Source organism: Suillus fuscotomentosus (genome assembly GCF_016647785.1).
Source record: "Suillus fuscotomentosus strain FC203 chromosome Unknown F5891scaffold_54, whole genome shotgun sequence".
Taxonomy (NCBI): domain Eukaryota; kingdom Fungi; phylum Basidiomycota; class Agaricomycetes; order Boletales; family Suillaceae; genus Suillus; species Suillus fuscotomentosus.
This window is the reverse complement of record NW_024539566.1, coordinates 218,073-241,221: the sequence shown is the minus strand read 5'-3', so window position 1 is coordinate 241,221 and position 23,149 is coordinate 218,073. Positions and strand designations below refer to the sequence as shown.

General features: G+C 47.8%; 6 protein-coding genes across 6 annotated transcripts; 4 read left to right on the top strand and 2 right to left on the bottom strand.

Moving 5' to 3' along the window:
- Positions 1-316: 316 nt before the first annotated feature.
- F5891DRAFT_587386 (uncharacterized protein) lies at positions 317-2,741 on the bottom strand. The gene is made up of 7 exons (XM_041372375.1): positions 2,398-2,741; positions 2,070-2,346; positions 1,930-2,023; positions 1,082-1,869; positions 690-1,030; positions 467-632; positions 317-405 (listed from the first exon to the last, which is right to left on the bottom strand). The coding sequence occupies exons 1-7, from the start codon at positions 2,488-2,490 to the stop codon at positions 350-352; spliced, it is 1,815 nt and encodes a 604-aa protein (XP_041222147.1). The 5' UTR covers positions 2,491-2,741; the 3' UTR covers positions 317-349.
- A 3,482-nt stretch (positions 2,742-6,223) lies between these two features.
- On the top strand, positions 6,224-7,261 carry F5891DRAFT_1192919 (uncharacterized protein; the record flags this gene model as incomplete). Its single annotated transcript, XM_041367667.1, has 4 exons — positions 6,224-6,232; positions 6,286-6,389; positions 6,441-6,550; positions 6,609-7,261. The coding sequence occupies 4 exons, from the start codon at positions 6,224-6,226 to the stop codon at positions 7,259-7,261; spliced, it is 876 nt and encodes a 291-aa protein (XP_041222146.1).
- A 1,090-nt stretch (positions 7,262-8,351) lies between these two features.
- On the top strand, positions 8,352-10,447 carry F5891DRAFT_1150457 (S-adenosyl-L-methionine-dependent methyltransferase). The gene is made up of 10 exons (XM_041365123.1): positions 8,352-8,773; positions 8,825-8,832; positions 8,888-9,195; positions 9,243-9,423; positions 9,473-9,594; positions 9,645-9,827; positions 9,878-9,902; positions 9,950-9,991; positions 10,046-10,249; positions 10,297-10,447. Exons 1-10 carry the CDS (start codon positions 8,587-8,589, stop codon positions 10,408-10,410), a joined length of 1,374 nt encoding a protein of 457 aa, XP_041222145.1. The 5' UTR covers positions 8,352-8,586; the 3' UTR covers positions 10,411-10,447.
- An 897-nt stretch (positions 10,448-11,344) lies between these two features.
- F5891DRAFT_1053144 (putative halogenase) lies at positions 11,345-14,042 on the bottom strand. Its single transcript, XM_041362565.1, has 13 exons — positions 13,925-14,042; positions 13,687-13,860; positions 13,514-13,629; positions 13,358-13,454; positions 13,256-13,298; positions 13,147-13,193; positions 12,764-13,100; positions 12,407-12,715; positions 12,206-12,359; positions 12,033-12,145; positions 11,929-11,981; positions 11,804-11,874; positions 11,345-11,750 (listed from the first exon to the last, which is right to left on the bottom strand). Exons 2-13 carry the CDS (start codon positions 13,702-13,704, stop codon positions 11,513-11,515), a joined length of 1,596 nt encoding a protein of 531 aa, XP_041222144.1. The 5' UTR covers positions 13,705-13,860; positions 13,925-14,042; the 3' UTR covers positions 11,345-11,512.
- A 2,749-nt stretch (positions 14,043-16,791) lies between these two features.
- F5891DRAFT_932951 (uncharacterized protein) lies at positions 16,792-17,214 on the top strand (the record flags this gene model as incomplete). Its single annotated transcript, XM_041373997.1, has 1 exon — positions 16,792-17,214. A coding segment is annotated over one exon (423 nt), but the record flags the coding sequence as incomplete, so codon positions are not given.
- A 1,922-nt stretch (positions 17,215-19,136) lies between these two features.
- F5891DRAFT_1130243 (Aldehyde/histidinol dehydrogenase) lies at positions 19,137-21,207 on the top strand (the record flags this gene model as incomplete). The annotated part of the gene is made up of 10 exons (XM_041364498.1): positions 19,137-19,178; positions 19,228-19,544; positions 19,606-19,999; positions 20,056-20,333; positions 20,395-20,469; positions 20,519-20,574; positions 20,628-20,726; positions 20,782-20,860; positions 20,919-21,025; positions 21,074-21,207. The coding sequence occupies 10 exons, from the start codon at positions 19,137-19,139 to the stop codon at positions 21,205-21,207; spliced, it is 1,581 nt and encodes a 526-aa protein (XP_041222142.1).
- Between the last annotated feature and the right edge of the window lie 1,942 nt (positions 21,208-23,149).

Sequence of the window (23,149 nt, the reverse complement as noted above, 5' to 3'; positions counted from 1 at the left end):
CATTGACATCCCGAGGTACTGAAGAACTGCAGTGACTTATAGAAAAAAATAGCAAAGCCTTGTCAGGACTCAGGCGGCACAACGCTTATGTAATACATAAGATTGATGCGTAGTTCAGCCAATAATGAGCACTGCCGCATTATTGCCTGCGAGGAGCCGCCCATTATCGAGCACTCATGATACTGCACTGACGATACTGCATGTTCCATCGACTGGTATGCGAAGGAATGATTATGTGTGTGCGTCTCGTTTGTGTGTGTGTCGCGTCTGTGCGTGTGTGTGAGTTTTGTGTGTGAAGAATAGTTGAACAGATCCAGCGCCATACTAGCAAAAGTATCGGAAAATTGAATCACTGAGTACCAGAGTCGAGAAGGGTTAATACAGTTTCTAATCTTGTCCGCACTGCTGTTATGATGACGTACCATTAACGACATGTCTTGTCTCCAAGAAGAAAACAAAGACGTACCGAGTACAGGACAATGGTCTGCAATGTCTCTTAATACACCCAACATCGTCCTTAGGGCCTGCATAAGTCCTTCGCCGCGTACGGGGAATTGAGTTGGCCAGGCCTTTATAGCACGTAAACGTGTGATTTCTGCATGAATCACGAAGGAAGCTTTCGTCCATATTATCTGGCAAGTACAAACTGTCAAGAATTAGATATCAAAAGCTCTGCAATCATAACTTACGAGGACAGGATCAAAATACTGCAGTGTATTTACGTTCACGCACTGTAGGGCACGCGCTATGAGCACTGCCGCGGTGACGATTTTGGCATTCGATAAGGTATAGGATTCACGGAAGGGGCTGTGCAACCGGATGGTAGCGAGAGATAGAAGGGATTGTATGCAAAGTGAACGGGGATAAGCAAGATGAGGTAGCGAAGGAGTAAGACTCAATCGCGAGGACGATGGTGACGCCTCAGTTGTCAAGGATGGATTAGACACAATGGATGCTTGTAGGTGTTGTATGAGTGCGTCGAGTGACGCAAATTGTGCTCGGAATGAATGTGTTTCTTGGAAACGTGAATCTGAAATGAAATGATGTTAGAAGAAGAAAATTGGGTGCCGACTATACCGACCTGATATGTGTTGTTCAACTAAATTATTCACCTCGTCAAGGAGCACAGCTGCTTTTGCGTGAAAGGCAAGTGCAGAGTCAAAGTCTCCCTTTTCACTCTGTCCATCAACAAGGAACTGTTGTACGGTGTCCACTTGCAGTCCGATTTCCTGCCCACGGCTTGTGAGGTGGATATCTTGATCGAAAGAGTCAACCTCCCGCATTTTTCGAGGCCAAGGGACAGATACCCTAATAGATCTATCGATGCTAGGCGGAACTCCCAGCACGGCGGACACACTCTTATCCCAAGTGAAGACGTTCCAGAATGCATGTATGGCTTCTGTTTGCTCTATATCGTCGACTAGATTTGGAAGGGTGGTCCCGAATATATCGAATGCCACAGACTGCATATCTGCAGGTGTATTTTGCTCGCCTTCAGAAGAAGAATGAAGTCGGAATGCCAGAACAAGACTGGCCGCCGCGCCTGAGTGGTACTTCGCCTCGACAGTTCGTCCGACCCGCAACAGGTAGTATGTAAGGAGGACTTCTGTTTGTAGGACATCCAGCAAATCTCGAATACTCGCGCTGCAAGAAGGGATGATCTCAGCCAGTTGACGCAAACATCTTGATAGCACTGTCAGCTCGAAGGTGGATTGCTTCGTATTCGTGATGTGGAGACATAATAGAATAATGGCGTTTTGTAACGCAATCGGAATACCGCGGGAAGAAGCGGTCACAAGCCTGTTGCGCATGCGCGGGATATGGAGGAAAAGCCCAAGTTCGTCCACGTAAGGTAAGATCTTGTCCAAACTGTTTGAAAAATCACAGTTAGTGGACCATATGGACAAACATATAGGATTACTAGCTTACGATTCTAGTACAATTTGTATTGGAGGCTCTTCTTGAACCCACCAGCCGCCCGGACTGAAATCACCCCATGTGCTTTGAGCACTAGAACTCGACGCTATAAAACGATGAGACAGTGTGGTTATGTGCTTGTAAATACTTACACGCTCCAGGACTTGGTGCAGAGATATGGGAAGGCTGGAAACCAAATGGGACAGAATAGCCTTGCGGGACGTCGAACGATGAGTAAGGATCGTGTAGCGCAATTGCAGGCGTAGTGTGCTCGGGATGCTCGAGTTCTTGTACTCGAGCTTGAAGACGTGCATTTTCTTGTTCCAGCATGTGTGTCCGAGATCGGCCCTGGCCATCCGTGTATTCACAGTCGGCGAACCTGTTACCACGGACGCATTGACCACACGTCGGTCGGGCACCATCGCACCTCTAGTAAGACAAGTGAGCAAGTTTCAGATAACACAGATTGCATCTACGGACAACTTTTCGACGTCTGCATGCAATGCACGCTTTGCCGCGTTGAAGGCCTCCGACTGGATGTAGAGTGCTACTTGAACCAGATGCCATAGTCATTGAAGATAGCGGAGGAAGTCCTTGTGGTACCGAGGTTGCATTGGTATGCTTCGCGTACCACAGTTATATACATGTCGGTGAAGACGTTACTCCCGCATGATGAAGTGTCCGGTTCCGCTTAGTGTTGACGGCGGTGCGGGGCTCGGTGACTAAGCCTACTAGTTGCTTTCAAGCAAACGTTGTGGCAGTGCCGCATAATCATTTGGAGTCGGATGGTTTGTGAGCAGACGACCGCGACTGGTCAACATGATCCAACCGTGAGATGACAAAGATCCAACTGTGACTTGGCTGGTGCTCCTTCCATAACATGCGAGGAGATACCGTACGGTGATAAACCGTGACTGGTTGCCGCTGTGTCGGGGAGTCCCGGTTCGTGGCTTCAATCGATTGCCGAGTAGCCGGGTCGAAGAACAGCTTCGTTGGCTAAATCAACCGTCCAACTCAACGTTAATGTTACAAGGTTGTACAGGCACTCGCAAGAACCGCCGCGCCGGCAGTTATGGTCATGGTGAATGGCTTACACAGGCTACCTGCGATATTCCTGGACTTTGAATCATGAAACTTCAAAATGAATCGAACGCACCTTGGACCAGACTCGGACGTCAGATGCAGTATGACCGCCGAGTAAATACTCTATCTCTGTATCTTGTCCGTCCGATCCACATTGACCACACGTATGTGATCTACATTTGCCTGCTCTTCCATCAGTGGTAGACGAAAAGTCATTCAGCTCGCAGATTGGTGAGTCGTGCAGCACTGTAAGGTGCGTTCTGTTGAATCTGTTCCCGTCACATAACTGCTGGATGTGATGGCGGTGTTTGAGTTTCAGATCTTCCTCCTGTTCGATGGCTTTCGTTTTTGGCCAACTACACCCCATCATGGCAAAGTTTGTCTTTGTTCATGCTGGCGCCTGTATGTTGTTTCAAGATTTGAGCAATAAAGCCTTCTCGACCAAGTCTCCGTAACGTCATATGATGCTGAGTTGTGAGTGATGACCAGTCTACATCAAAGCAACAATTATAGCTGTTTTGTAACGTGTCAGATAATACAGCATGGGGTTCTGACTTTCCAGAATTGATGAAGTGGTGCGAACCCTACTTTTTAGCAGCCTTCTACGATCTCTTCCGCGATCTTGCCTTGGAGTTCGTAAACTACTGCGCAAATTTCAACCTTGACAAGATGACAACAACTTTCTTGTCGGTAAAATCTTAGCTCACTTCGGCAAGCACGTCATCGAGCCGCTGATAAGTGTCTGTATAGAGAAAGCAATCTCACCCCGCAGCAGAAAGCAGATCAAGATCTTGCTCATGAGTCGGGACGGTACCCACATCTATGTGACTGAATGTTCCAAAGCAGCCGGTTGTGCCGCTCGAAGCGTTACGCCCATCAATCGTAGAATAGCGTGGAATCGACAAAGTCAATCCCCGCTTTCAACGTACTTATCTTTGATGTCTAGCAACGAGCCTTGGCCGAGATTTTATAAGACACTCTTTCGCCAGGTCTGTCATGATTGCTACGTATGGGAGAGCGGACACGCAGATGATGCATGACAAATAATATGCAGGTCAGTGCGTGTTTCCTAGGTGAGTACTTGAGAGTGGAAATACCGCTATGCAAGACTGACCTGCCCCTAAACGTTAAACTCCTGCAGATTGTTGTTAGATATTTTTAGATACCCCGATAAAAGTACAGTTTGTCAACTCATCGGCTCTTGGATGAGTGTACTTGATGACACGTCCGCAGTGCTGGTGGATACCGGGGAACGTCGCGCCCTGAAAGCCTGATGGTTTGAGCAGCATGAGGGTCCCGGAAACGAACGGTCTGATGTGATTCTCCGACGGGGTAGGCATTCACTCTTGCACCTGATCCAAAACCCAGTTTCAGGGTAAACTGGAAACTAGTTTTGCTGGAGGACGTTGGCTGAATAACGATTGAACTTGAAGGTGTTGGATGCCTACTGGGGCTTAATGTTAACGCAGGGAACCCGCAATCTTAACCCTCTTAAATATTGACTGGGCATCACTGTTCACGGTCCAGACGTCCATTCCCCAGTAGATGCACATTCTTGGCAAGCTAAATCCATCGCCAGACAAAGATCGATCTTAGTAAAAGCTGTTCAAATTGCCGCAAAGCAGCCGGCCGGCATAGCTTTGTGGCAGAGTCAGTGTCGACACTTTCCCACACCGCCACATTTGGTTTGACTTTTGGTTATCCACGCAGTGCACTGCTATCATTACTAGTGGGGGGCTGCGTTCATCAAAATTACAATTGATCTCGGTTCTCAACTTCTCGTAGGCAAAACAATGGGGACCATCGATGCCATCACGTTACGTACTGATAATACCAAGCGCTGCAAAACGAGATATAGATGAAATAATCGACGAAGAAGAATCTGCACTCGTCAATATTGTTGCGGATGCTGTACTGGTGAGAACCGAGCTGATCCGACAAGAACACATCGATAGATGTCAACCATGATGACCATACTTTTGTCGCGCGCAGCTCCTTCCAAATTCACGGATAAGTACTCCGTGGCCAGCCAGAACGATCAGGCCTTCATCAAGACCATGGGTTTTGACTTGAAAAGATTCATCTTCATGCTCACGTCCGGCTTCGCGAATCGAAGCCTCTTCATATGCCAAGAGTCCGTCGTCGTTCTGGACTTTCAGGCAATCTATTGCAATGGAAAGGGCCCTGACATGATCGAGAGATGCGTTCGAATACAGAAGGTAGGGTTGGAGAATGAACTTCCGTATTGAATGCCCATTGTCCGTCGTACGTTGGAACATAAGGAAGCATCGCTGGTCCCTGTGGCGGGCGCTAGCGTCCTGAGTCGAGCTTCGAGATTCGGTTCATTACACTGCGTACAAACCTGCAGTGCCTGTAGAAAAAAATGTAAGTGTGCGAAAGTACAAGATAAATCCATGAGCACAGGGTATCGAATGGCGCTGGACGATGGGAGCCTGCGACGGTAAGATTATGTCAGCGGATATTGCTGGAGTGAGTGATCCTAAAAAGGCAAAGCACGAGTTTACTCAGGGCAGACCCTCATTTCAGACGGTAACAAAATAACACCCGGCACCACCTTCTTAATCTTTGCCTACCAGTGCTAGTGTGGAGATTCAGAGGTCAGCTAGATCAGGTTGCCTCGGCTTGGAATTGATATGTGGCGCAGCCGAGCCCAGTAAAGCAGGCGCATTTTCGGCGATTCCTCAAGAAACTTTGCATGTGGGAGCAATTGTTCTTATCCTCAAGGCTCTCTCATGCTGATTAGGAATAGCCTGAAGATATGCATATTTCACAGATCTAAACCCGAAACTCAAACGCTCATGGTCACTTCGGTGGAGAAAAATCTTAACGTACTTGCGGCAACATAAAATTGGCAGTACACTATTATTAGGTGTGGGGGCGTACTTGATGCACTGACAAGATTCGCAGATATGACGTGTACTAATGATCGACCCTGGCATATGTAGGAATTGTGGCTGAGTTTCATCGCGCATTCCCCAGACCAGAAGTTCTGGAACAGCTGATCCGCAGATCCGATGAAACAGCGGCGGTGTATTATTTGCCCGTTAACTCCCACACGAAAGATGACGATAAACTGGTGACGATGTTACTAGTATACACGGGACTTTGATCAATGATTCTTGCAAAGGTAAGTATAGTACATGCAAGTGTTTAAAAGGTGACGCAACTTGAATTATTCCAACCCTAAGTTCATTCCAGCATTATGTCCCGTGTAAGTTCCTTTGCCAACTCCAAAGATTTCGAGCTCACGATTACATGCAATAGTCTTCAGAAACCTCTTTTCAGTCTAAACTACACGGTGATGACTTGGCACAAGCAATTGAAAAATCTCTATATGTACTTCCAACCGATGAACAGGAGAGCAAAAGGTTAGATTATAGCTCGACTTGAACGAAGATTGACAACTCTGTGCATAACAGACTGGCAGTTCAATACGAAGTCCTTCGACACGGATTCAGGGGCCGTGTTGTCTTCGCTCCTATTGAGCTGCACGCAGGAGACAAGGTACTCGACAGCGGAGTTGGCTCAGGTTGGTGCTCATCAGCCATTCTGTTGCTTGATCTGACCGTTGGTCACTCATACGACAGCAACCTGGCTCCTTGACTGCTATAACGCCAATAAGGATGTTACCTTCCATGGGATCGATTTGAAGACGAACATTTTTCCAGAGCTCGATGATATACAAAAGCAACGTATACATTTGGGACCGGGGAACATCTTACAGCTACCGAACGATTGGACCAGCAATTTCCAGCTAGTAAACCAGCGACTCCTTATCGCAGCGTTATCCAAAGAGATGTGGAACACAGCTGTGGATGAAATCTTCCGCGTCCTTGCTCCGGGAGGCTGGGTGCAGCTCCTCGAAGCTAGTCATTGCTCAGCTGGAGAGGTAACGCAAAGGCACTTCTCGATGCTTCAGGATCTCTTCGTCAAAAGAGGTCTATTACTCAACTGCATTGAGCATATTCCGAATGTCCTCAAAAGCGCTGGGTTTGACAAAATCACGGCACAGAGTCTTGAAATTAGCTTTGGGGGTGGGGAAGACGAAGACGGTATGAAAGCTAAAGCTCGGGAGAGTTTTATTGGTGCCTACAAGGGAATGCAAGCCCCGGTAGTGAAGATGGGAATTCGAACAGAGGGAGAATATACAAAGTTGATGGAAGATTTAGAAAGGGAATGGGAGAGCAACGCTCAGTCCAAGGTTGTCTTCTACACCTTCGTAGCTCAGAAACCGGCTTGAGGTCTCGCTCTGAACAGCAGGCCATTTTGTATATATTATTAACACGTAGTAGAATGATGTTGTATAAGATAAGATCATGGTTAGAGGCATCATTGAAAGACCATGCGCCATGAGAGCCCGCGACATCAAGAGTTTGCTCAACGACAAAAGCAAAAGGCAGCCAGAAAGCTTCTCACGTACGTCGCCAAGACCAGACGACTCAAACCCATTTTCGGCAATGTCAACCCAGCATCAGCAGGTTGGCCCCACCCTCGCTAATCGCACGCAGATGGCCTTCAGCAGGCACCCATCATCCTCAGGCTCGCTCCGGCCGGAATCATTACTATAGAAACGGATAGAAGCAGCAATCAGAATACGATCCAGTATTACATAGGCATGTAATGTCCCCCATAGGGCACCGCCCCAACGGACAATAACCAAGGAGTCAAGAAAAAATGCGCCGACGAAAGTATTCATTATTAAGGATGCGACTAATGAGGTTAAAGTCCAACAGTGTAAACCGGCACATCCTCGTCACCTATCGAGCAGGTTTATTGACTAGGTAACCACTCTATGATTTATCAGTTAGTACTGATTCTTGAGTAATGAATCATGAGCGATTTATGTGAGTTGGCAACCCGAGGCACCAGAGGACAAGGGTTCAGAAGCGAGAAGAAAACACAACATCATCATGATCAGTGCCGGTGACTCATGCCACGCCTTTGGAGCTTCGCGAGCTGTTTTCTGCGGTTCGATGACTCATGAGTATACATAATAAATTGTAGAGGGCGTCGCATTTACCTACATTAATTGAAGGAACTTCTGATAGGCCTAGAGACAATGCCCGCAGTAACTTGATGGGCCTACTGTTAGTACTAATCTTTGACTCACCGGCGGATTTGTCGCATTTGAAACAAAGAGCTCAGCTGGTTCTGAAGTTCGCTACAGAATAGTGTGGTGCCGATGCCGTATGGGACACCCCGCCGAAGACTCACTTGTGTAAGATCTGAAAGTCAGATCCCCGAGGCTGTGAATAGTACATAAGTATTTATGTAAGCAGCTTAACCCTAACTTGAAATAACATGAACCCTAAGCAGTCGGCGTTTCTATTAAACCCCAATTTCTTCCCACTGTGCAGAAGCCATCATGAATCATGATACGAGCTTGATGCGCCCATGATATTTTAATCATGGGTCGGTCGAGATTTGAACCGACAAAGGTTTGCCGTGAGTGTATAAGCTACAGTTTCTAGCCCAACCTCTGTCAGGGCGGTGTATATCAATATATATATATCTTTAACAGTTTCACCGTGACAGTCGAGCGCTGACTCGGAGCTACTGACCGCGATGAGCCACCTTGAATTGGACAACCTCCAAGCCTCCATAAACAATGCGCTAAACAGTTTACGCGTCGCGATGGACGGGTCGAGGTTGCCGCCTTTGTCCTCACAGTATGGAACCGACATACACCCTTTGGATAGCATGGACCAGCCCACACCAGTTGGTGTATACCAAGCCCGTCGAGCAGCGCTAGGTATGTTCGAATGTAACAGGATTAACCCACATACTAATTCTACCCTTCTAGCATGTGTTGTGAGTTCAAATTCGGCATCCTCCTGCTGTGAAATGTACCAATTTATTCATTCAGGTAGAGCTCAAGAATCTTCTGCAACATCCCTTTGAGAAAGCCGCTGAGAGCGCCTTTGCCATGTATGATTTTGCTTCTGTTCAAGTCTTTACTGAACATGGCATCGTGGACCGCATGGCGAAAGAGCCGTCTGGCATCTCTGTCAAAACTCTCCAAGCAGAACTGGACCTCGACTCCCATAAGCTCACCACGGTATTACGCCATCTGTCAGTTTGTGGTTGGATTCGAGAGACTCAGGGTGGTATTTTTGCCTTGAATCGCTCTTCTCGCATTTTACTACAAGGCCAAAGGGGTCGTGCATTGATAACGTAGGATTATTTTGCATGCCGGTTTTCCACGATTAATCTTGTTGTAGGGTTCCCAACAACATCAGGGTCGCAGAGGCTCTTCCTCGATGGCTTGTGCATCCCGAATTCAGGTTCTCCAAGTCTCCAGATCACACCGCATTTCAACTTGCGAACAATACTACAAAGCCATTCTTCGAATGGGTGAAAGATGATAGGAATTATCTCAGTCGATTTTCAGCGTGTGTTGAGGTTTGCATCGTCCGCCTATAACTGGCAATGCTATACTTATAATTCTCAGGCACTCGGCGAATATGTGACCCCAGGAATATTATCGGACTACCCATGGCAAACGTGCTCAGAATCAACTATTGTTGATTGTGGGGGAGGTAAAGGAAGCCTAGCTATCGCCCTCGCTAATAGGTCAGTGAACAAATTGTTAAGAAGCAACGCAACTGAAACATAGTATCAAGATTCCCTGCCCTCCGTCTTGTGATCCAGGAAAGGGGGGAGATGGTCGGGCCTGCTGAAGCTAACATCAAGACCCGTTTGGATCCCAACTCAGTTCATGGCACAGTAGTTGCTGAAGCCCACGACTTGTTCTCTGCTCAACCACGCACTGGGGATAATTATACCTTCATGTTACGACATGTTCTGTGCGCTACACCTTCGTGATCCTTTATTATCCACTGACGTTCTTTCATAGGCACAACTGGCCCGAGGCTCAAGCTGTAAGTCTTTTTTACCATCGACATCAAATCTTAGTTGACGTTTCCAGGTGAACATCCTAGAGAAACTTGCTGCTGCTGCTGGGCCAAAGGTTCGTTCTCGACATCACTTTGTAGTTCCGAGAGCACGTTAAATATCTTTCCAGTCCAAGATCCTGATCATCGAGAGAATCTCTGGGCACTATCCCGATACTCATGTCGAGCTTGAGCATAGACCAGCAAACACAATGAATAACACAGCTTCTACTTCCCTCATAACCGAACAAACCATTCTCAACTCCTCATCTCGCATGCCACAGGCACTCGCCTTACATCTCTTGTGTATTTTGAATTGCCACGAAAGGACAATGGTACGCCTGCCCCGTCTTGGCATGAACTTTGCTCACCGTTCTTTCAGGATCAGTGGCGAACTATAATTTCCCGGGCTGGCCTTGTCATCACAGGGGTGTACAAGCTTAGGGCTTACGTGTCTATCATGGAGTGTCGCGCTATCCGTACAGACGAGAGTTGAGATGACCTTATATTGACAACTCGTTATCTGCCATAAAATGTACAAGGACACGCCTTCGGTCGTCTGTTTTCCGATCAACAGTGTCTACAGTAGAAAGTCACTGAATACAATGTTTCCACAGTCTTGTCCTTCGTTCGCCTCCGCAAATAGACACAGCGTGTCTCTTCGCGTTCTGACCCTCGACAACGCTGTGTACAAGACTGTGAGCAAACCCGTTGGATCCTTTCGTAGGTCAAGCCTCAAGAACGGTCCGCGCCAACGCCAAACCCTGACAGCCATTGAATGTAGTTTGATACGCAGATCTGTGTGGAAATTATCTGTCCACGATGAACGGTTTGGATGGAACGAAAAATTGATGCGTGACTTTCAAACGTATTGAGAAGTCGGACTTGACGATGCGGGGCCGCGGTGAACGCCCAGTAACAGCATGATGATGGCCGCAATTGCACCCGATCCCGGCGGTATCTCGTGCTAGACATTAACACCGAGTCGTCTTATCGAGTGGCGCGTTATCAAAAATTAAAACGTAGCTAGCCTGGACCGGCCAGCAATATCAAATCTAAGTATTTTCAGAGCTGACATGGACAACTCTCCTAGGCCCTGATACAGATCCTTGCATGTCGGTTTGCGTGGTTGCCTGGTTTCTGCGCATCTTTGCGTGTTCAGAATAATCAATCATTGAGCCAATGCTATCATGCACGATCCGTGTTGTCCGCTACCCAGTTACGAGATCTAGATATTATGGATTAATCGATTACGTGCCATCGAAGTGAGCCTCACAGTGGCGTGGCGCGGCATGGAAGACAATAATAACCCAGCTGTGCTTTCATTCAATCTGATGGATCTTATCTTGGCTTGAATGTACCTAGTTTCCAGGGACATCGTCTGAGTCAGGGTCGCAGGCGGCATATACAATTTTTTGCTAAATTCTGAGTGGACTCGGCATGAAGTTGAATTTCATACAGCAACTTTTGTTGCCCTGAGAGCCTGCAATATGAAGTTCTACAAGTTCTAGTATAGTACAAGTTCTACTATCAGCTAATACACATTGTTTACATAGATGAATTCTACAGTCATCGTGGTCGAGTGAGCGATGTGTCTATCACAACTCCGTCTGGCTAGTCACCAAACCCAGTTTACCTCGCTGTAAGACAGCTTTGAAACCAAAGTGTTCCTCCTCACCGAAATTCTCCGTGGGGTTGTACATTGTATGAATGGGCTTCCGCGCGTTGATCTCGCTCAAAACGATCTTGGCTTCCTCATCAGCATCTCCAAGCACGCGATCGATGTCGCTTTCTGTCATGATGGGTGCGTCTGGGGATGTTAGAGAAGGATCCAGTCTATTCAAAATTTAGTATGAGATAATAAAGTTGAGCAAACGATAGACCCTCACCTAGCTTTGACTGAAGAATGCATCTCGGGATCGGTTGGTGCGAATAGATGACTACAAAAGTCCATGGTTTTCTGTTGATCGGAATCAGGATATCATGGAAGATAGTCGCAGAACATAGTACGCACCTGGAGTTCGTCTTCTGTCAAGGCCTTACCGACATCTGCTGTTCCTTGTATCACTGCACTCGAGTATCAGATTTTGTAGTGATAGAAAAGCCATCGATCCTCACCTGGCCTGATGAGATCAAAGGCTCTGTCAAAATTGTCCTCATCCACATCACTCATCACCGGCATAGATTGATTTTTGATCTGTTTGTAGGTGCCCAGGACGACAAGAAGGAACCTGTGGCATACATTACATTAGAGGTTAGTTACTATCACTCCAATAACCGAATTTGCATGCCTCGTGTAAGAGGTGGCGATCTTTGAGGTGTGCCAACGCTGGGCATCTTCTTCGCTGCAGAGTCCTCGAATCGACGCAGAGATCGTGAGAGCAGCCGAAAGTCCACCTGTGAAAGCCAAATGGACGCCAGAGGAGAAGAATGGATCGATGAACGCTTATTGATTGTCAGTCACGAGTGCCACAACATGTCAAGAAAATTACCTCCAGCATCCCCAGCCAGTCGGTAATGATCCCCAGCATAAGAGGGGGCCGAGTAGCTAAAATCGCCTGCAGATTTCACAGCCATCGGTGTACCATCGTTTCGAAGGGTGGCATCTCCCATCAACTTAAGGACTCCAGGAGCATTGCTTAAAAGCTCTTGCTTGTAATGAGCCAGAAGATTTGAGCCGGATCCTCCTGAGGCCGCACGGGAAACCTTCTTCTTGCGACTGCTTGACTCTTGATCCATCACAACTCCCACAGACGTGGATCCATCGTGAAGGGGAATGAACCAAGCCCATCCAGACTCGTCTGCAGACAATGAGCTTATTATATAAACCCTTTGGATTGTTTTCATACCTTCAAGTGCTTCAACAAAGATAGCATTCTGGCGAGTGGTACCCGGCATGTAAGACCCGGCTCCATCCCAGTATCCCCAACAAGCGACATTGTTGAGAGCCTGATTATAACGTCTGTTCTTGAGATACTTTGTGGACATGACCCCGTTCTTTCCTGATGCATCGACTAGGTAGCTGAAAGAGATATGGCCCTCGGTTCCAGTGCTGGCATCCTTCCAATTGGCTGAAACAGGTCTTTCGCCCTCAAACTGAAATTCAGTGACTCTTATGTTGTCGAACACATTTGCGCCACTCTTCGAAGCATGACGGAATAGCAAATCGTCAAACTCCGACCGAATCTGCAAAATGATCAGACGGTAAGCATATCTTCAATATATTACATACCACGTTCCAAGACCCATTGTCTGGGTTCAGCGCAATGAAATCTGTATCTGGAATGGACGATCAACATTAGTATGATGGTGAACGATGAACGAGAGTGACTGTGGCTCACATCCTTCTCGTTTGTACTGGTTCAGCTTGACTGCAGCACCAGGCTATAAGAGGGTGAACGTCTCAAAATAATGTACCCGGGCGCATTGAGGATTATCCAAACCTTGACTGTAAATCCGTAATTCTTGATGGTTTCTTCCGCATCAATAAATGCTAAGAAGGGGCGGATCGACGGGAGCAAGCTCTCGCCAATATGATAACTGGTACAACTATGTATTAGTGACTCCGTATACCGATGCCATGTATAATACGTGCTGACCGAGGGAACTTGGCAGCTTCGAGAAGAGTGACTTCAAAGCCTTCTCGAGCTAAAGCAGCAGCAGCGTAGCTTCCGGCGGGTCCGCCGCCGACAACGAGTATTTGAGTTGAAGTTGGCTAGCTAGTATCTCAGCCAAATTCACTGTAGCAGAAGAATCGATATCAGCCACTTACAAGTGTTCGAATGGCCATTTTTGTGAAGGGGGTTGTAGGAAAGAGAAAGTCCCCATACCTTTATATACCGGGTTCCTTCCGGAAACTGTCTTGAATAATGCAAAGTAGTAATATTCTTGCACCCGAGGAAGCCGCTAGATCATCTCGACTGAGTTGGTAAGTCAACTGGAGTAACTTGGCCACCGCGCGCGGGTGTTCTGTCAAAAATTATTTGATCAGAATTGATGAATTTACGTACTGATGCCGGCAAATGTTACGGTGCCCCATGTATGGCATGATGCAAAATGTTGCTGTACAATGTAACGAACAGCTACTTGTACAAATTAAGTTAAGAAACTTCGAACGACGAGGTGGCGTTCAATTTCGAGCTGTGTACGTATTATTACATAAGCGTGCAAAGTTGCAAACTCTAAATTATTAGATACGCGGCCCTGAAGGACACTTAAGTAATCCCCTTTGATGATCGAAAGGCAACCATTGTGCAATGTTGGGCACGATATTGATGCGCGCAGAGTTATGCAACTATGTCGCGGCCATTACTATGTCCGAGGTTGCTGTGTACAGCTGCGTGTGTTTTTATTTATCACATTCGGCACCTTCTTACATGCCGACCGGAGGGGGAGTATTATACTAGTACTAGCAAAGTTAATCAAAGCTCAATAACTGAGTGGAGATCTGATATCAATCTTGGTTTTAGATCCATGATACACGAGAATCAAAGTAGAGGCGCAATCATACAACCAAAACATTCGCTTTGCAGGCATACTCACACCTACTAGTGCGAGTCGAACCTCAAATTAGTCCACCATGACTCCGTGTTCGTATCTATGCTAGCAGAATCAGAATTCTTCGGAGATGAGACCAAGTGAGTATTGGCATTGCTAGCCTGAATGGGAATAATAGGACCTACACGAAAATATGTAACTCGTCATATTACTTGGTTTTGAAACGTATTGGAATCAAGGATGGGGTTTCCGGCGAGAGCACGACTGCCGCGTCTAGTGGGCTACGGTTCCGCCGACTTCGCAACTAGTCAAGGCTGTTCGAGACCTAGACAAGCTGAGGTGTGTTAGTGCTAAGATAGAGACACTAGAACTTAACTCGGAATTGTTTCTTCAGGTTGATCGTCCTGAAGGTTTTAAGAGTCAAATGTGAATGTACTTATACACATGGGGGCCTTCCCCAGATTGGTGTACACACAGTCGGACGTATCGGGTGTATGTGCTCCATCATAGTTATGAAGCGCGTGCTCTTAGTTTAATCAGCAAATACTCGGATAAGAGTCACGAAACAAGGATGCTCTTAACTTAGCCACAGGGTGCATCTAGATGAAAATAAACATAGTGGGCTCCGTGGAGTAGGTGTGAAAATATGGTGGAGATCACAACTAGCCCGGGCGTGAAGCAACCGCAGGCACTAGCAGCCTTGCTTAAATGCTTTGATTACACATGTTTACGATTTTTATTCAACCACGACTCACTTATGAAGCCCTACACTGAGTACCAGCAGGCAAATAATGCCAAGTCATTGCATTGGAACCAGACGACTAGATTACAAGCATGTCAAAATATGATAAGTATGAGTCCAAGCGGCGTATCAGTGACACTGACAAAAAGGTGAATCCGAGACAGAATAAAGCACGAACGCACGGTGAAAAGGAGCGCGCCAAAGGCACAAGAATAAATCTGAAAGAAGTACTGAAAGGTACCAGAAAAAACTTTTGACGTAATTTTTCGCTTGATGACTGCTTGAAGTGCACTGGACGGATTCGCTCTTGAAATGCCTGCCCTAGGATTACTGGATGCTTGACGTTTAGTTCATCTAGATCTGTTAGAACCGCATTTTCCTCGAGCGTCAGTAACAAGCCTGCCGCCATCGACTGCTACTTGACTTGACTGACCTTGAGTCGCTCGGCCACGTCATTCGTCTGCAACAGAGCCAGGAAGCTTTCAGGCTGTCTTTGGGTAGTAGGGGCTTTCGTTAGGAGGCGCACTACAGCAAGCAGTACTCCATTTTGGATTGCATTCAAGGAGCTGGCCGATTTATGGTTACAAGATGAGGGACGGACCACGGTAGAGTCTGCCATCAACCATGCACTCTTGCCTGACCGGTGTTCAGAAGATGAGAATGCAAGAGTCTGTCATTTTATCTGCGAGAGTGTCAGAATTTGGGATGGTCTCTAGAAACATGAAGACGTCTCGAGTTCTAGAGTTGTTACTCCCTTCTCCGAGAGATCCAGAGCGTTCAAGCTCCGTCAGGTGTGCACGTGATCACATTCCCTGCCGTTGACTGACAAGAGTTGAAGCGCTTCAAGCGCATCACAGTTACTCATAAACTTGTGCTAAGGTTCCACCTAGTGCACTGAGGATACATGAGGTCAGCGACCCGCCAGTTCCTGCTTGGCAATTTTGGTGCTGAAGCCGCAAGTTCACGAAACTTGTGTAGGCTTTGTCCTCAGGCTCCGGGTCGGTCACACCCACAGCTATTCGCGGCATACATTTTCTCCATCCCGGATTTAATGGGCAGAAGACTCTGATTATTACGGCTGTCCTGCACCGGTGTCGGCTATGCTACCGTCAAACTGATTCGTGGGGAGAGGCACTGGCACGCACCTCAAAGCATTGCCCCCGCCGGTTATATCATTGCCCTGTTAATCGTCGCTTTCCACCGGCCCCAATGGTGTCAGCATGATACAAGAAAAGCCCCTGTCAAATACCGTAAGCTGCAGCCTACATGACTGCAATCCAAATGCTAAAAAGTGGATTTTTGCTGTCTTCTGACTACTTTTGTCGCAGTTATTCCTCTTGCCATCAATCTAATACCATGCGAGAAATGCGTGCTCGGGCTGTGATGGAAGGCAAGACTGAGCATGCATTTCAGTGCTCTGAGTGGCACGGTCTGTTTAATCTCAGATCTCGCAGGAGCCTCGTGTCACAACGTGACGTTCACTCCTAGTACAGTTCTACGCCGACCACACTTATATAAGGACTCATGTCGCCTTCTATGCGCCTCTTCATATTCCACTTCCGCTAGTTGCGCCATTCACTCCGGCTGTCTATTGCAATGTCTGACCTCGACTATGGGCAACCTCGACTGGGAGATATCCGCATTGACACAAGCTTCTCACGTTCCCCCAGTACTACCCGGGATTTCCTTGGGGAGCCAGTGCCCAGGGATAGATATTCCAGGGCAAGCCATGCATCGCGCGTGCGAGATGTTACTTGGATTTCGGCCTCTCAGCCATCCCAGTACCCTGCAACCCAAACCCCTCAAACCCCTCAAATTCATAACTGGCATTCCACTCCTGTTATGCGCCCAGCGCCTCATACGGCGCAGGCCACTCTATCAGACACTGAGGAGTATATGACTGTTGGCATCGAAGTCACAGGTGCCGATGAGGAGAATGGATATGGATCTTCGGAGGGACATGAAAGGAAGCCTCAGGGGAAGAAGACGTTTTACGGTGGAATCATGAACGGGTTGAAAAGTATACCGAGAGTCATGTCGAGAGGGCGTTTGAATTCAAAGGACCATGCTAAGCCAGCGAAGCAGGGGGGCACATCCTCGTACCATCAGAATCCTCGAGCTCCAGGAATCTCACTCGTACACCGACAAGTGCTAGCAAATAATGTGCCCCAGGTCGAGAGGGTTGACACCCCTCCGTCCGACATGTTATCTCCCACAAGACCAAACATTTTGCTTGATACTGATACACGCACATCCATTGCGGATACAAGGCGTGACCGGACACTGTCAGCTGTAAACGAGCTGTACGAACCTAGTCGCTCGCACAGTCATGATGATATCTTTCCTGCTCATTTCCATCGCGATACTTCTCATCCATTCCACCACTCTACCGACGCAATTTCCACTGCCCATCCCTTCAACCGCTCCGTCGAAGCGATTTCCATTCCTCATACCATTCATCTTTCGACCCAAGCCACTGCGACTCCCGTCCTTGTGGAACCTCGGCCTGCAGAGGATTTTGCAAAGATGGAATCTCCCATTCGCCCCCCACCAGAGGAATCCATTGCCTCCCAAATGGCGCGTATTCGGCGATTCGTGCGAGACCTTGGCGGCCTTCCATGGGTTTCTCCAGCTCGTATCTCAAGTGAATATGTTCCTGGGCAGGGTAATCGGAGGAGGAACAGCCGTCAGCGGTACTCCAAATCGTCAAAGAGTTGGTATACCCCGCGAAACAAGGGAACCTTGGACTTGCTTTCAGGTCCATCGACTCCTTTATCTTCAGGCCGTATTCCACATCATGTTCAGAACTCGCCTGCTCCAGCTCCAAGACCGTATGTCATGAGCCCAAGCACCGCAAACCTCATGTTCTCTAGACAGTTATCTGGTGGGCGGTCTAGATCACCTTCTTCAGATGGTGCTCCATCGTCAGATAGTACTAGCAACCCACAATACTCCGGGCCATTATACCCAGCGTATGTGGCCCAACCGTTATTTGTCTATCCTTCTGGGATTCCGGCTCCTGGGAGTGGCCTAGAGACGCAACCACGACCGGTGTTTTTTACCACACCTGTTTCACCGCCATTTGCGTCTCCTGAAAGGTCGCGGTCGCCTCTGCGGCACGATGGAACACCGAGGACGCCTGTGTTGTGATGAAGACTGATCTTTATATTTCAACCTCTTGTGCCACAATCACCCGTAATACACGTCAGTCTTGGAGGAGGCCTTGGGGAATTCTCGAGTGTGTACTCTTTCATCCCTTGCATCGCACCGCACAATGGCAGGGCATTAATGGTAGAACGATCTCTCCGATTTTTCACTGTTGGTCTGTTCGAGTTCAGCTCGAGTCTTGGGGATGACGATAGTGTTGAATATGATCATTCAATGTCATGGTTCGCGATGGAAGTCCAGCAACGGCCGGGAAACATCTACTACTCATCTACAACGATCCAGTGACTTCGTTAGTCTGGTCTCTAAACAGTTGACGTATCATTTCTGTATGTTACGAGTGCCTGTATAAGTGTATCTGCCGGTTAGTCTGTCAAGTGATGGCAACACGGATCAACAACAAAATGATTCATTCCTAGTCTCTCGCATATCGAAATTCTCGTTGTAGAACACAATAAATTACGTCATGCAGTGATTTCAAGAATTGTATGTCAGACAAAAATCTCACCTCCAAACGATGTTGCCGCATGATTCGGAATACTACTGGACAATGATGGGTACAACCCCCCGTTACTGATTGCGGCATCTCTCGTCAGTGGTTGGTTTCCATCAACGTCCAGATTAGGTTTGGGTGCTAGGTTTTAATGGGTAAACAGGAACACATGCGGTAATGGGAATTACGCTCGAATGTAGAACCCCCCTTGTTTCAGTGATAATGGTAGTTTGCGCCGAGTGCTTAAATATGTTGACAGCTTTGTACACGTTATCCAGTTCCCCGCCAAGTCCTCAGAGCCACTATTCCTCCAACTCGAGTAAACATGGCCTCCTTGAAGTATACCCCGAAGCAACATATCACCGAGGTTCTCCGTTCATCATGATGTTCATGGTAAATATTAATACTCCTTATAGATTCACAGCAGGTTGTCGAAGACCTTCCGTGAGGGCCGCACTCTTCCGTTGGAATACCGCCGCAAGCAACTTCTCCAGGTTGCCCGCCTTGTCCAAGAAAATGCCGATGATATCATGGCCTCCCTGAAAGCTGATCTCGGGAGGCACCCTTTTGAGGCCACCCTCCCTGAACTAGGACCAATGGTTTCAAGCGCCCTTCATGCTGTCGAGAATCTTGATAAGTGGAATTCTCCCGAGAAGCCGCAAGTAGAGGCTTGGCGCAGTGGGTGGGACACAACCATCTTTAAGGCGCCCAAGGGAACAGTGCTTAGCATCAGGCAAGTCGCTACCATCTGTTTAGGTTGTCTTGGCGGGATATTCACAATCAACCGTTACTAGTCCCTGGAACTTTCCATGGGTGCTCACGATTTTGCCGCTCATTGGCGCGATTGCTGCGGGTTGCACATGCTTGATCAAACCTTCAGAGCATGCCCAGGCCTCTGCGGCCCTCATAGAGAAACTAATCCCGCAATACCTTGACCCAGATGCCTACGCTGTCTGTCTCGGAGCCGTCGAAGAGACCACCCATGTTCTCGGTCTAAAATGGGACCACATTTTCTATACGGGCAGTACGAGCGTGGGACGGATCATCGCAGAGGCGGCAGCAAAACAACTCACGCCGGTGACTCTCGAGCTTGGTGGACAATCACCCGTCTTCGTTGACGGGGACAGCACGAACATTGAGATCGCTGCGAAGAGGATTCTATGGGGAAAGCAACAAAACGCAGGACAGGTAAAGTCTTCCCTGTCACCTCAGATATTAGCAGAATAACTGTACCATCATGGCAGGTTTGCGTCGCACCGAATCACGTTTTTGTGCAGGAACAATACCAAAGTGCACTTGTGGAGGCGTTCAGGAAAGCATATGATTCATTCTGGCCAAAGGGTCCGCTCGACTCCTCTTCTGAGATGGCTTGCGTGCTGAATGCTCGCCATTATGAACGCAACAAGAGTCTCCTGTCCCGAACTAAAGGAAAGGTCGTGATTGGGGGACAAGCTGGGCAGGATCTTCGCATTGAGCCAGCAATTGTTACCGGCGTAAAATTGGACGACCCATTGATGGAAGAGTCAGTCGAGCTCGTGCCCTTCCGAGCACCATCTAACTGACTGTTCAAACCGTGATCGTAGAGAAATATTCGGACCTATCTTGCCAATCATCCCAGTTGCAAATGTTGACGCCGCCATCTCACACATACAATCTGGGTAAGTCTTTTCAGGACTGCCTATCAGAAAAAACACTCATCTCCTATAGGTCCACTCCCCTTGTCATTTACGTCTTCACGGAAAATGAGGAGACAAAAAACAAATGTAAGGATCACCTTCCACGTATGCGATGCATGTTGATCAACTGTGTTTCAAAGTCGTACAGCGCACCCAGAGCGGGCAGCTAATCCTCAATGAAACTTTCGCTCAGGTTGCTGTCTATGAAATTCCTTTCGGTGGTCAAGGGCAATCTGGCTGTATGTTGCGTTCCGTGTGTCGCTGAGAGAAGTGCTCAGCATTCATTTATTGCAGATGGATCATACCTTGGGAAGTACTCCTTCGACACCTTCACCCATCAAAGGGGCTATATCAATGTCCCTGCAGACGCAAGGTGGGTGCGAGACTGTCCATGTCGAACTTGCCTGACTAACATCGCACGTACCTTGAAGAACGGAGGGCTTCATGCAGGGAAGGTACCCTCCTTACTCGGCGCCTGCACTTGAGTTCTTCTCCCAGGCGCTCAAAGCGAAAATTCCTGACGCTCAATCCCTCGTTCGTAGTTGGAGGATGTTAACACCATCATGTCGACGTGTTGAACTTATAGTCTCCAGGGTGATGCGCAGAGGAAAGTATACCAAACCAAGCGAGCTGCAGCCATACAATGTTCAATCGGTGGTAGGCCTCAGTACTCAGTACTCACCTTTGTCTGTTGTCCCAAATATTGTAATAGCGGCATAAACCTGCAAGAGAGATGCTTTTTGGTTTCACTGGTAACAGAAGTGAGAGAAAGGTAAACGAGTATTTAGACTGTTTATGATACTTTGCAGCGCTATTTGTTTGGTCACACAGCTCACCACTGCAGATTCTGGTTTGTTAGGTGCGACACGATGGTCGACTTGATATTTCATTAACATTCTTCACGAGGGTCGTCCAACTTATTGCATCGCACTAACTCTCGGTTTCGATCGCGGGCCAAGCATTTTTCTTATTTTCACATGTTTCTCGGTCATTGGTCTTGTGATAACGCGACATTGCATATAGGGTGATGTCTAATCATCGAGCAATCAGTCGCAAAATCTGCTTCCAAGTTACACTCATAATGACAATATTCCCAACTGCACACCCGCTGGCTAATGGCTTGACGATGGTATGCAGATTCTGCGAGAAGAGGGCCTTCCGGGGCTGCAAACGTCACCTCTCCGCCCTATGTAAGCCAATGAATGAGTCCAGATTCAGCCCGGAAATAATCGAGTCCACCACTACCCCAAGTGGATCCCGCACACCTATCAGCATAGCGCTGAAAAAGACGGATGCGATCAGGGAAGAGAAAACTGCAAGTGAGACACTACGTGTCTATTCGGATGGATCAGTAGTGGGCGGAGGAGTGGGCGGGGCGGCAGTTTTGATGAGAGGAGAGACAATGATCAAAGACAAAAGATTCTACTTGGGAGGCCATGAAGAGCACACGTCATTAGAGGCAGAAATAGTGGGAATGGTCTTAGCAGTCCAGCTGCTGAAGGAGGCAGGTGGACGGGGCACCATGGCGTTGGGGGTGGACAATCAGGCGGCAATCAGGAGCACAGGAGCCCTCCATTCCCAACCCGGTCACTACCTCCCGGTCGTTAATGTTATACTCCATAATGCCCTCAGGGAGCTGCTACCTGTCAAGGACGGGAGGCAACTAATCATCAGATGGACGCCAGGTCACAAGGGGATAGCAGGAAATGAAGCGGCAGACGTACAGGCAAAGAGGGCAGCAAGAGGCGAGGCATCAGCAGGTAACATGCTACCCAAGTCGCTCCGAACAAGAACAAACATCCCCATAAAACTACCTTTCAGCAAATCAGTAACCAAGTGACACTTCCAGAATCCGCAGTCAGTTAAAAAACGAAGCAGCACCAACCATGTGAGATTCCCCGCGCTATGTACCGCATGTTCCAAATGATAGACCCATCCGAACATTTTGCAGGGCTCCGCACCAACCGGACAATAAACAAGAATACAAAAATAGAACGAAATCCTAGACAATCAGAAAAAAGCGACCGGGAAGTAGTAGCTTCTGCTGCTGGTAGGCTAAGCTCAGAGATTCAGATTTTAATACTGTCGCAGTTCGAACCTAAGCCTGACTGTTGTTCTGGTTGTGTTTAAACGTGGGTGTCGCAATGTTGGATTCCTGTGCAGGACTTACACATAAATTAGATAAAATTAGCTGCTACGACATGAAGAAAAAAACTGTATGGTAGTCAATACCAATCCTCGAGTTGATGAGTCACCAGGACAACAATATGAATAGCGTGTATGCGCGCACGTAAGGAGATGATGTGCGAGCCGCGAATGCGTATCCTATGGTGGAGAGACAGGGCCGGTCGGGGGTGAGTTTGATGCAACGAGAGTGTAATATGTTACCAAGATCCTGAATGGCAACAGGGGTCGACGGCCGACTGTAGGCTGCGGTGACTGAGATGAACTTGAAACTTCACTCACATGTGTACTCAGGAGCCTCATCAGACTTGGAGCGCACTGAGGCGAATAACTGTGATGGCTGTACTGGAGAGTGCATGGAATTAGACAGTGCCTGTTAGAAAGGACGCGGTTGAACGTTGAGCGATTGAGAGACCTGTGCAATACAATTCCAGTTTTCGTGTAGTCCAAACATTTGTCGGGGTTCGAAAACATGACT

Bases quoted from the DNA above. Each gene is read 5' to 3' on its own strand.
- F5891DRAFT_587386 (XM_041372375.1), bottom strand. From the start codon at position 2,490: ATGACTATGGCATCTGGTTCAAGTAGCACTCTACATCCAGTCGGAGGC. The intron at 1,870-1,929 runs GTAAGCTAGTAA...TTTTTCAAACAG, and splicing joins ATACAAATTGTACTAGAATC to TTTGGACAAGATCTTACCTT. The intron at 406-466 runs GTACGTCTTTGT...TCATCATAACAG, and splicing joins AGACCATTGTCCTGTACTCG to CAGTGCGGACAAGATTAGAA.
- F5891DRAFT_1150457 (XM_041365123.1), top strand. From the start codon at position 8,587: ATGAGCCACCTTGAATTGGACAACCTCCAAGCCTCCATAAACAATGCG. The intron at 9,992-10,045 runs GTTCGTTCTCGA...ATATCTTTCCAG, and splicing joins CTGCTGCTGCTGGGCCAAAG to TCCAAGATCCTGATCATCGA. The intron at 10,250-10,296 runs GTACGCCTGCCC...CCGTTCTTTCAG, and splicing joins ATTGCCACGAAAGGACAATG to GATCAGTGGCGAACTATAAT.
- F5891DRAFT_1053144 (XM_041362565.1), bottom strand. The intron at 13,455-13,513 runs GTCAGCACGTAT...TAGTTGTACCAG, and splicing joins GAAGCTGCCAAGTTCCCTCG to TTATCATATTGGCGAGAGCT. The intron at 13,194-13,255 runs GTGAGCCACAGT...CGTCCATTCCAG, and splicing joins CCAGTACAAACGAGAAGGAT to ATACAGATTTCATTGCGCTG.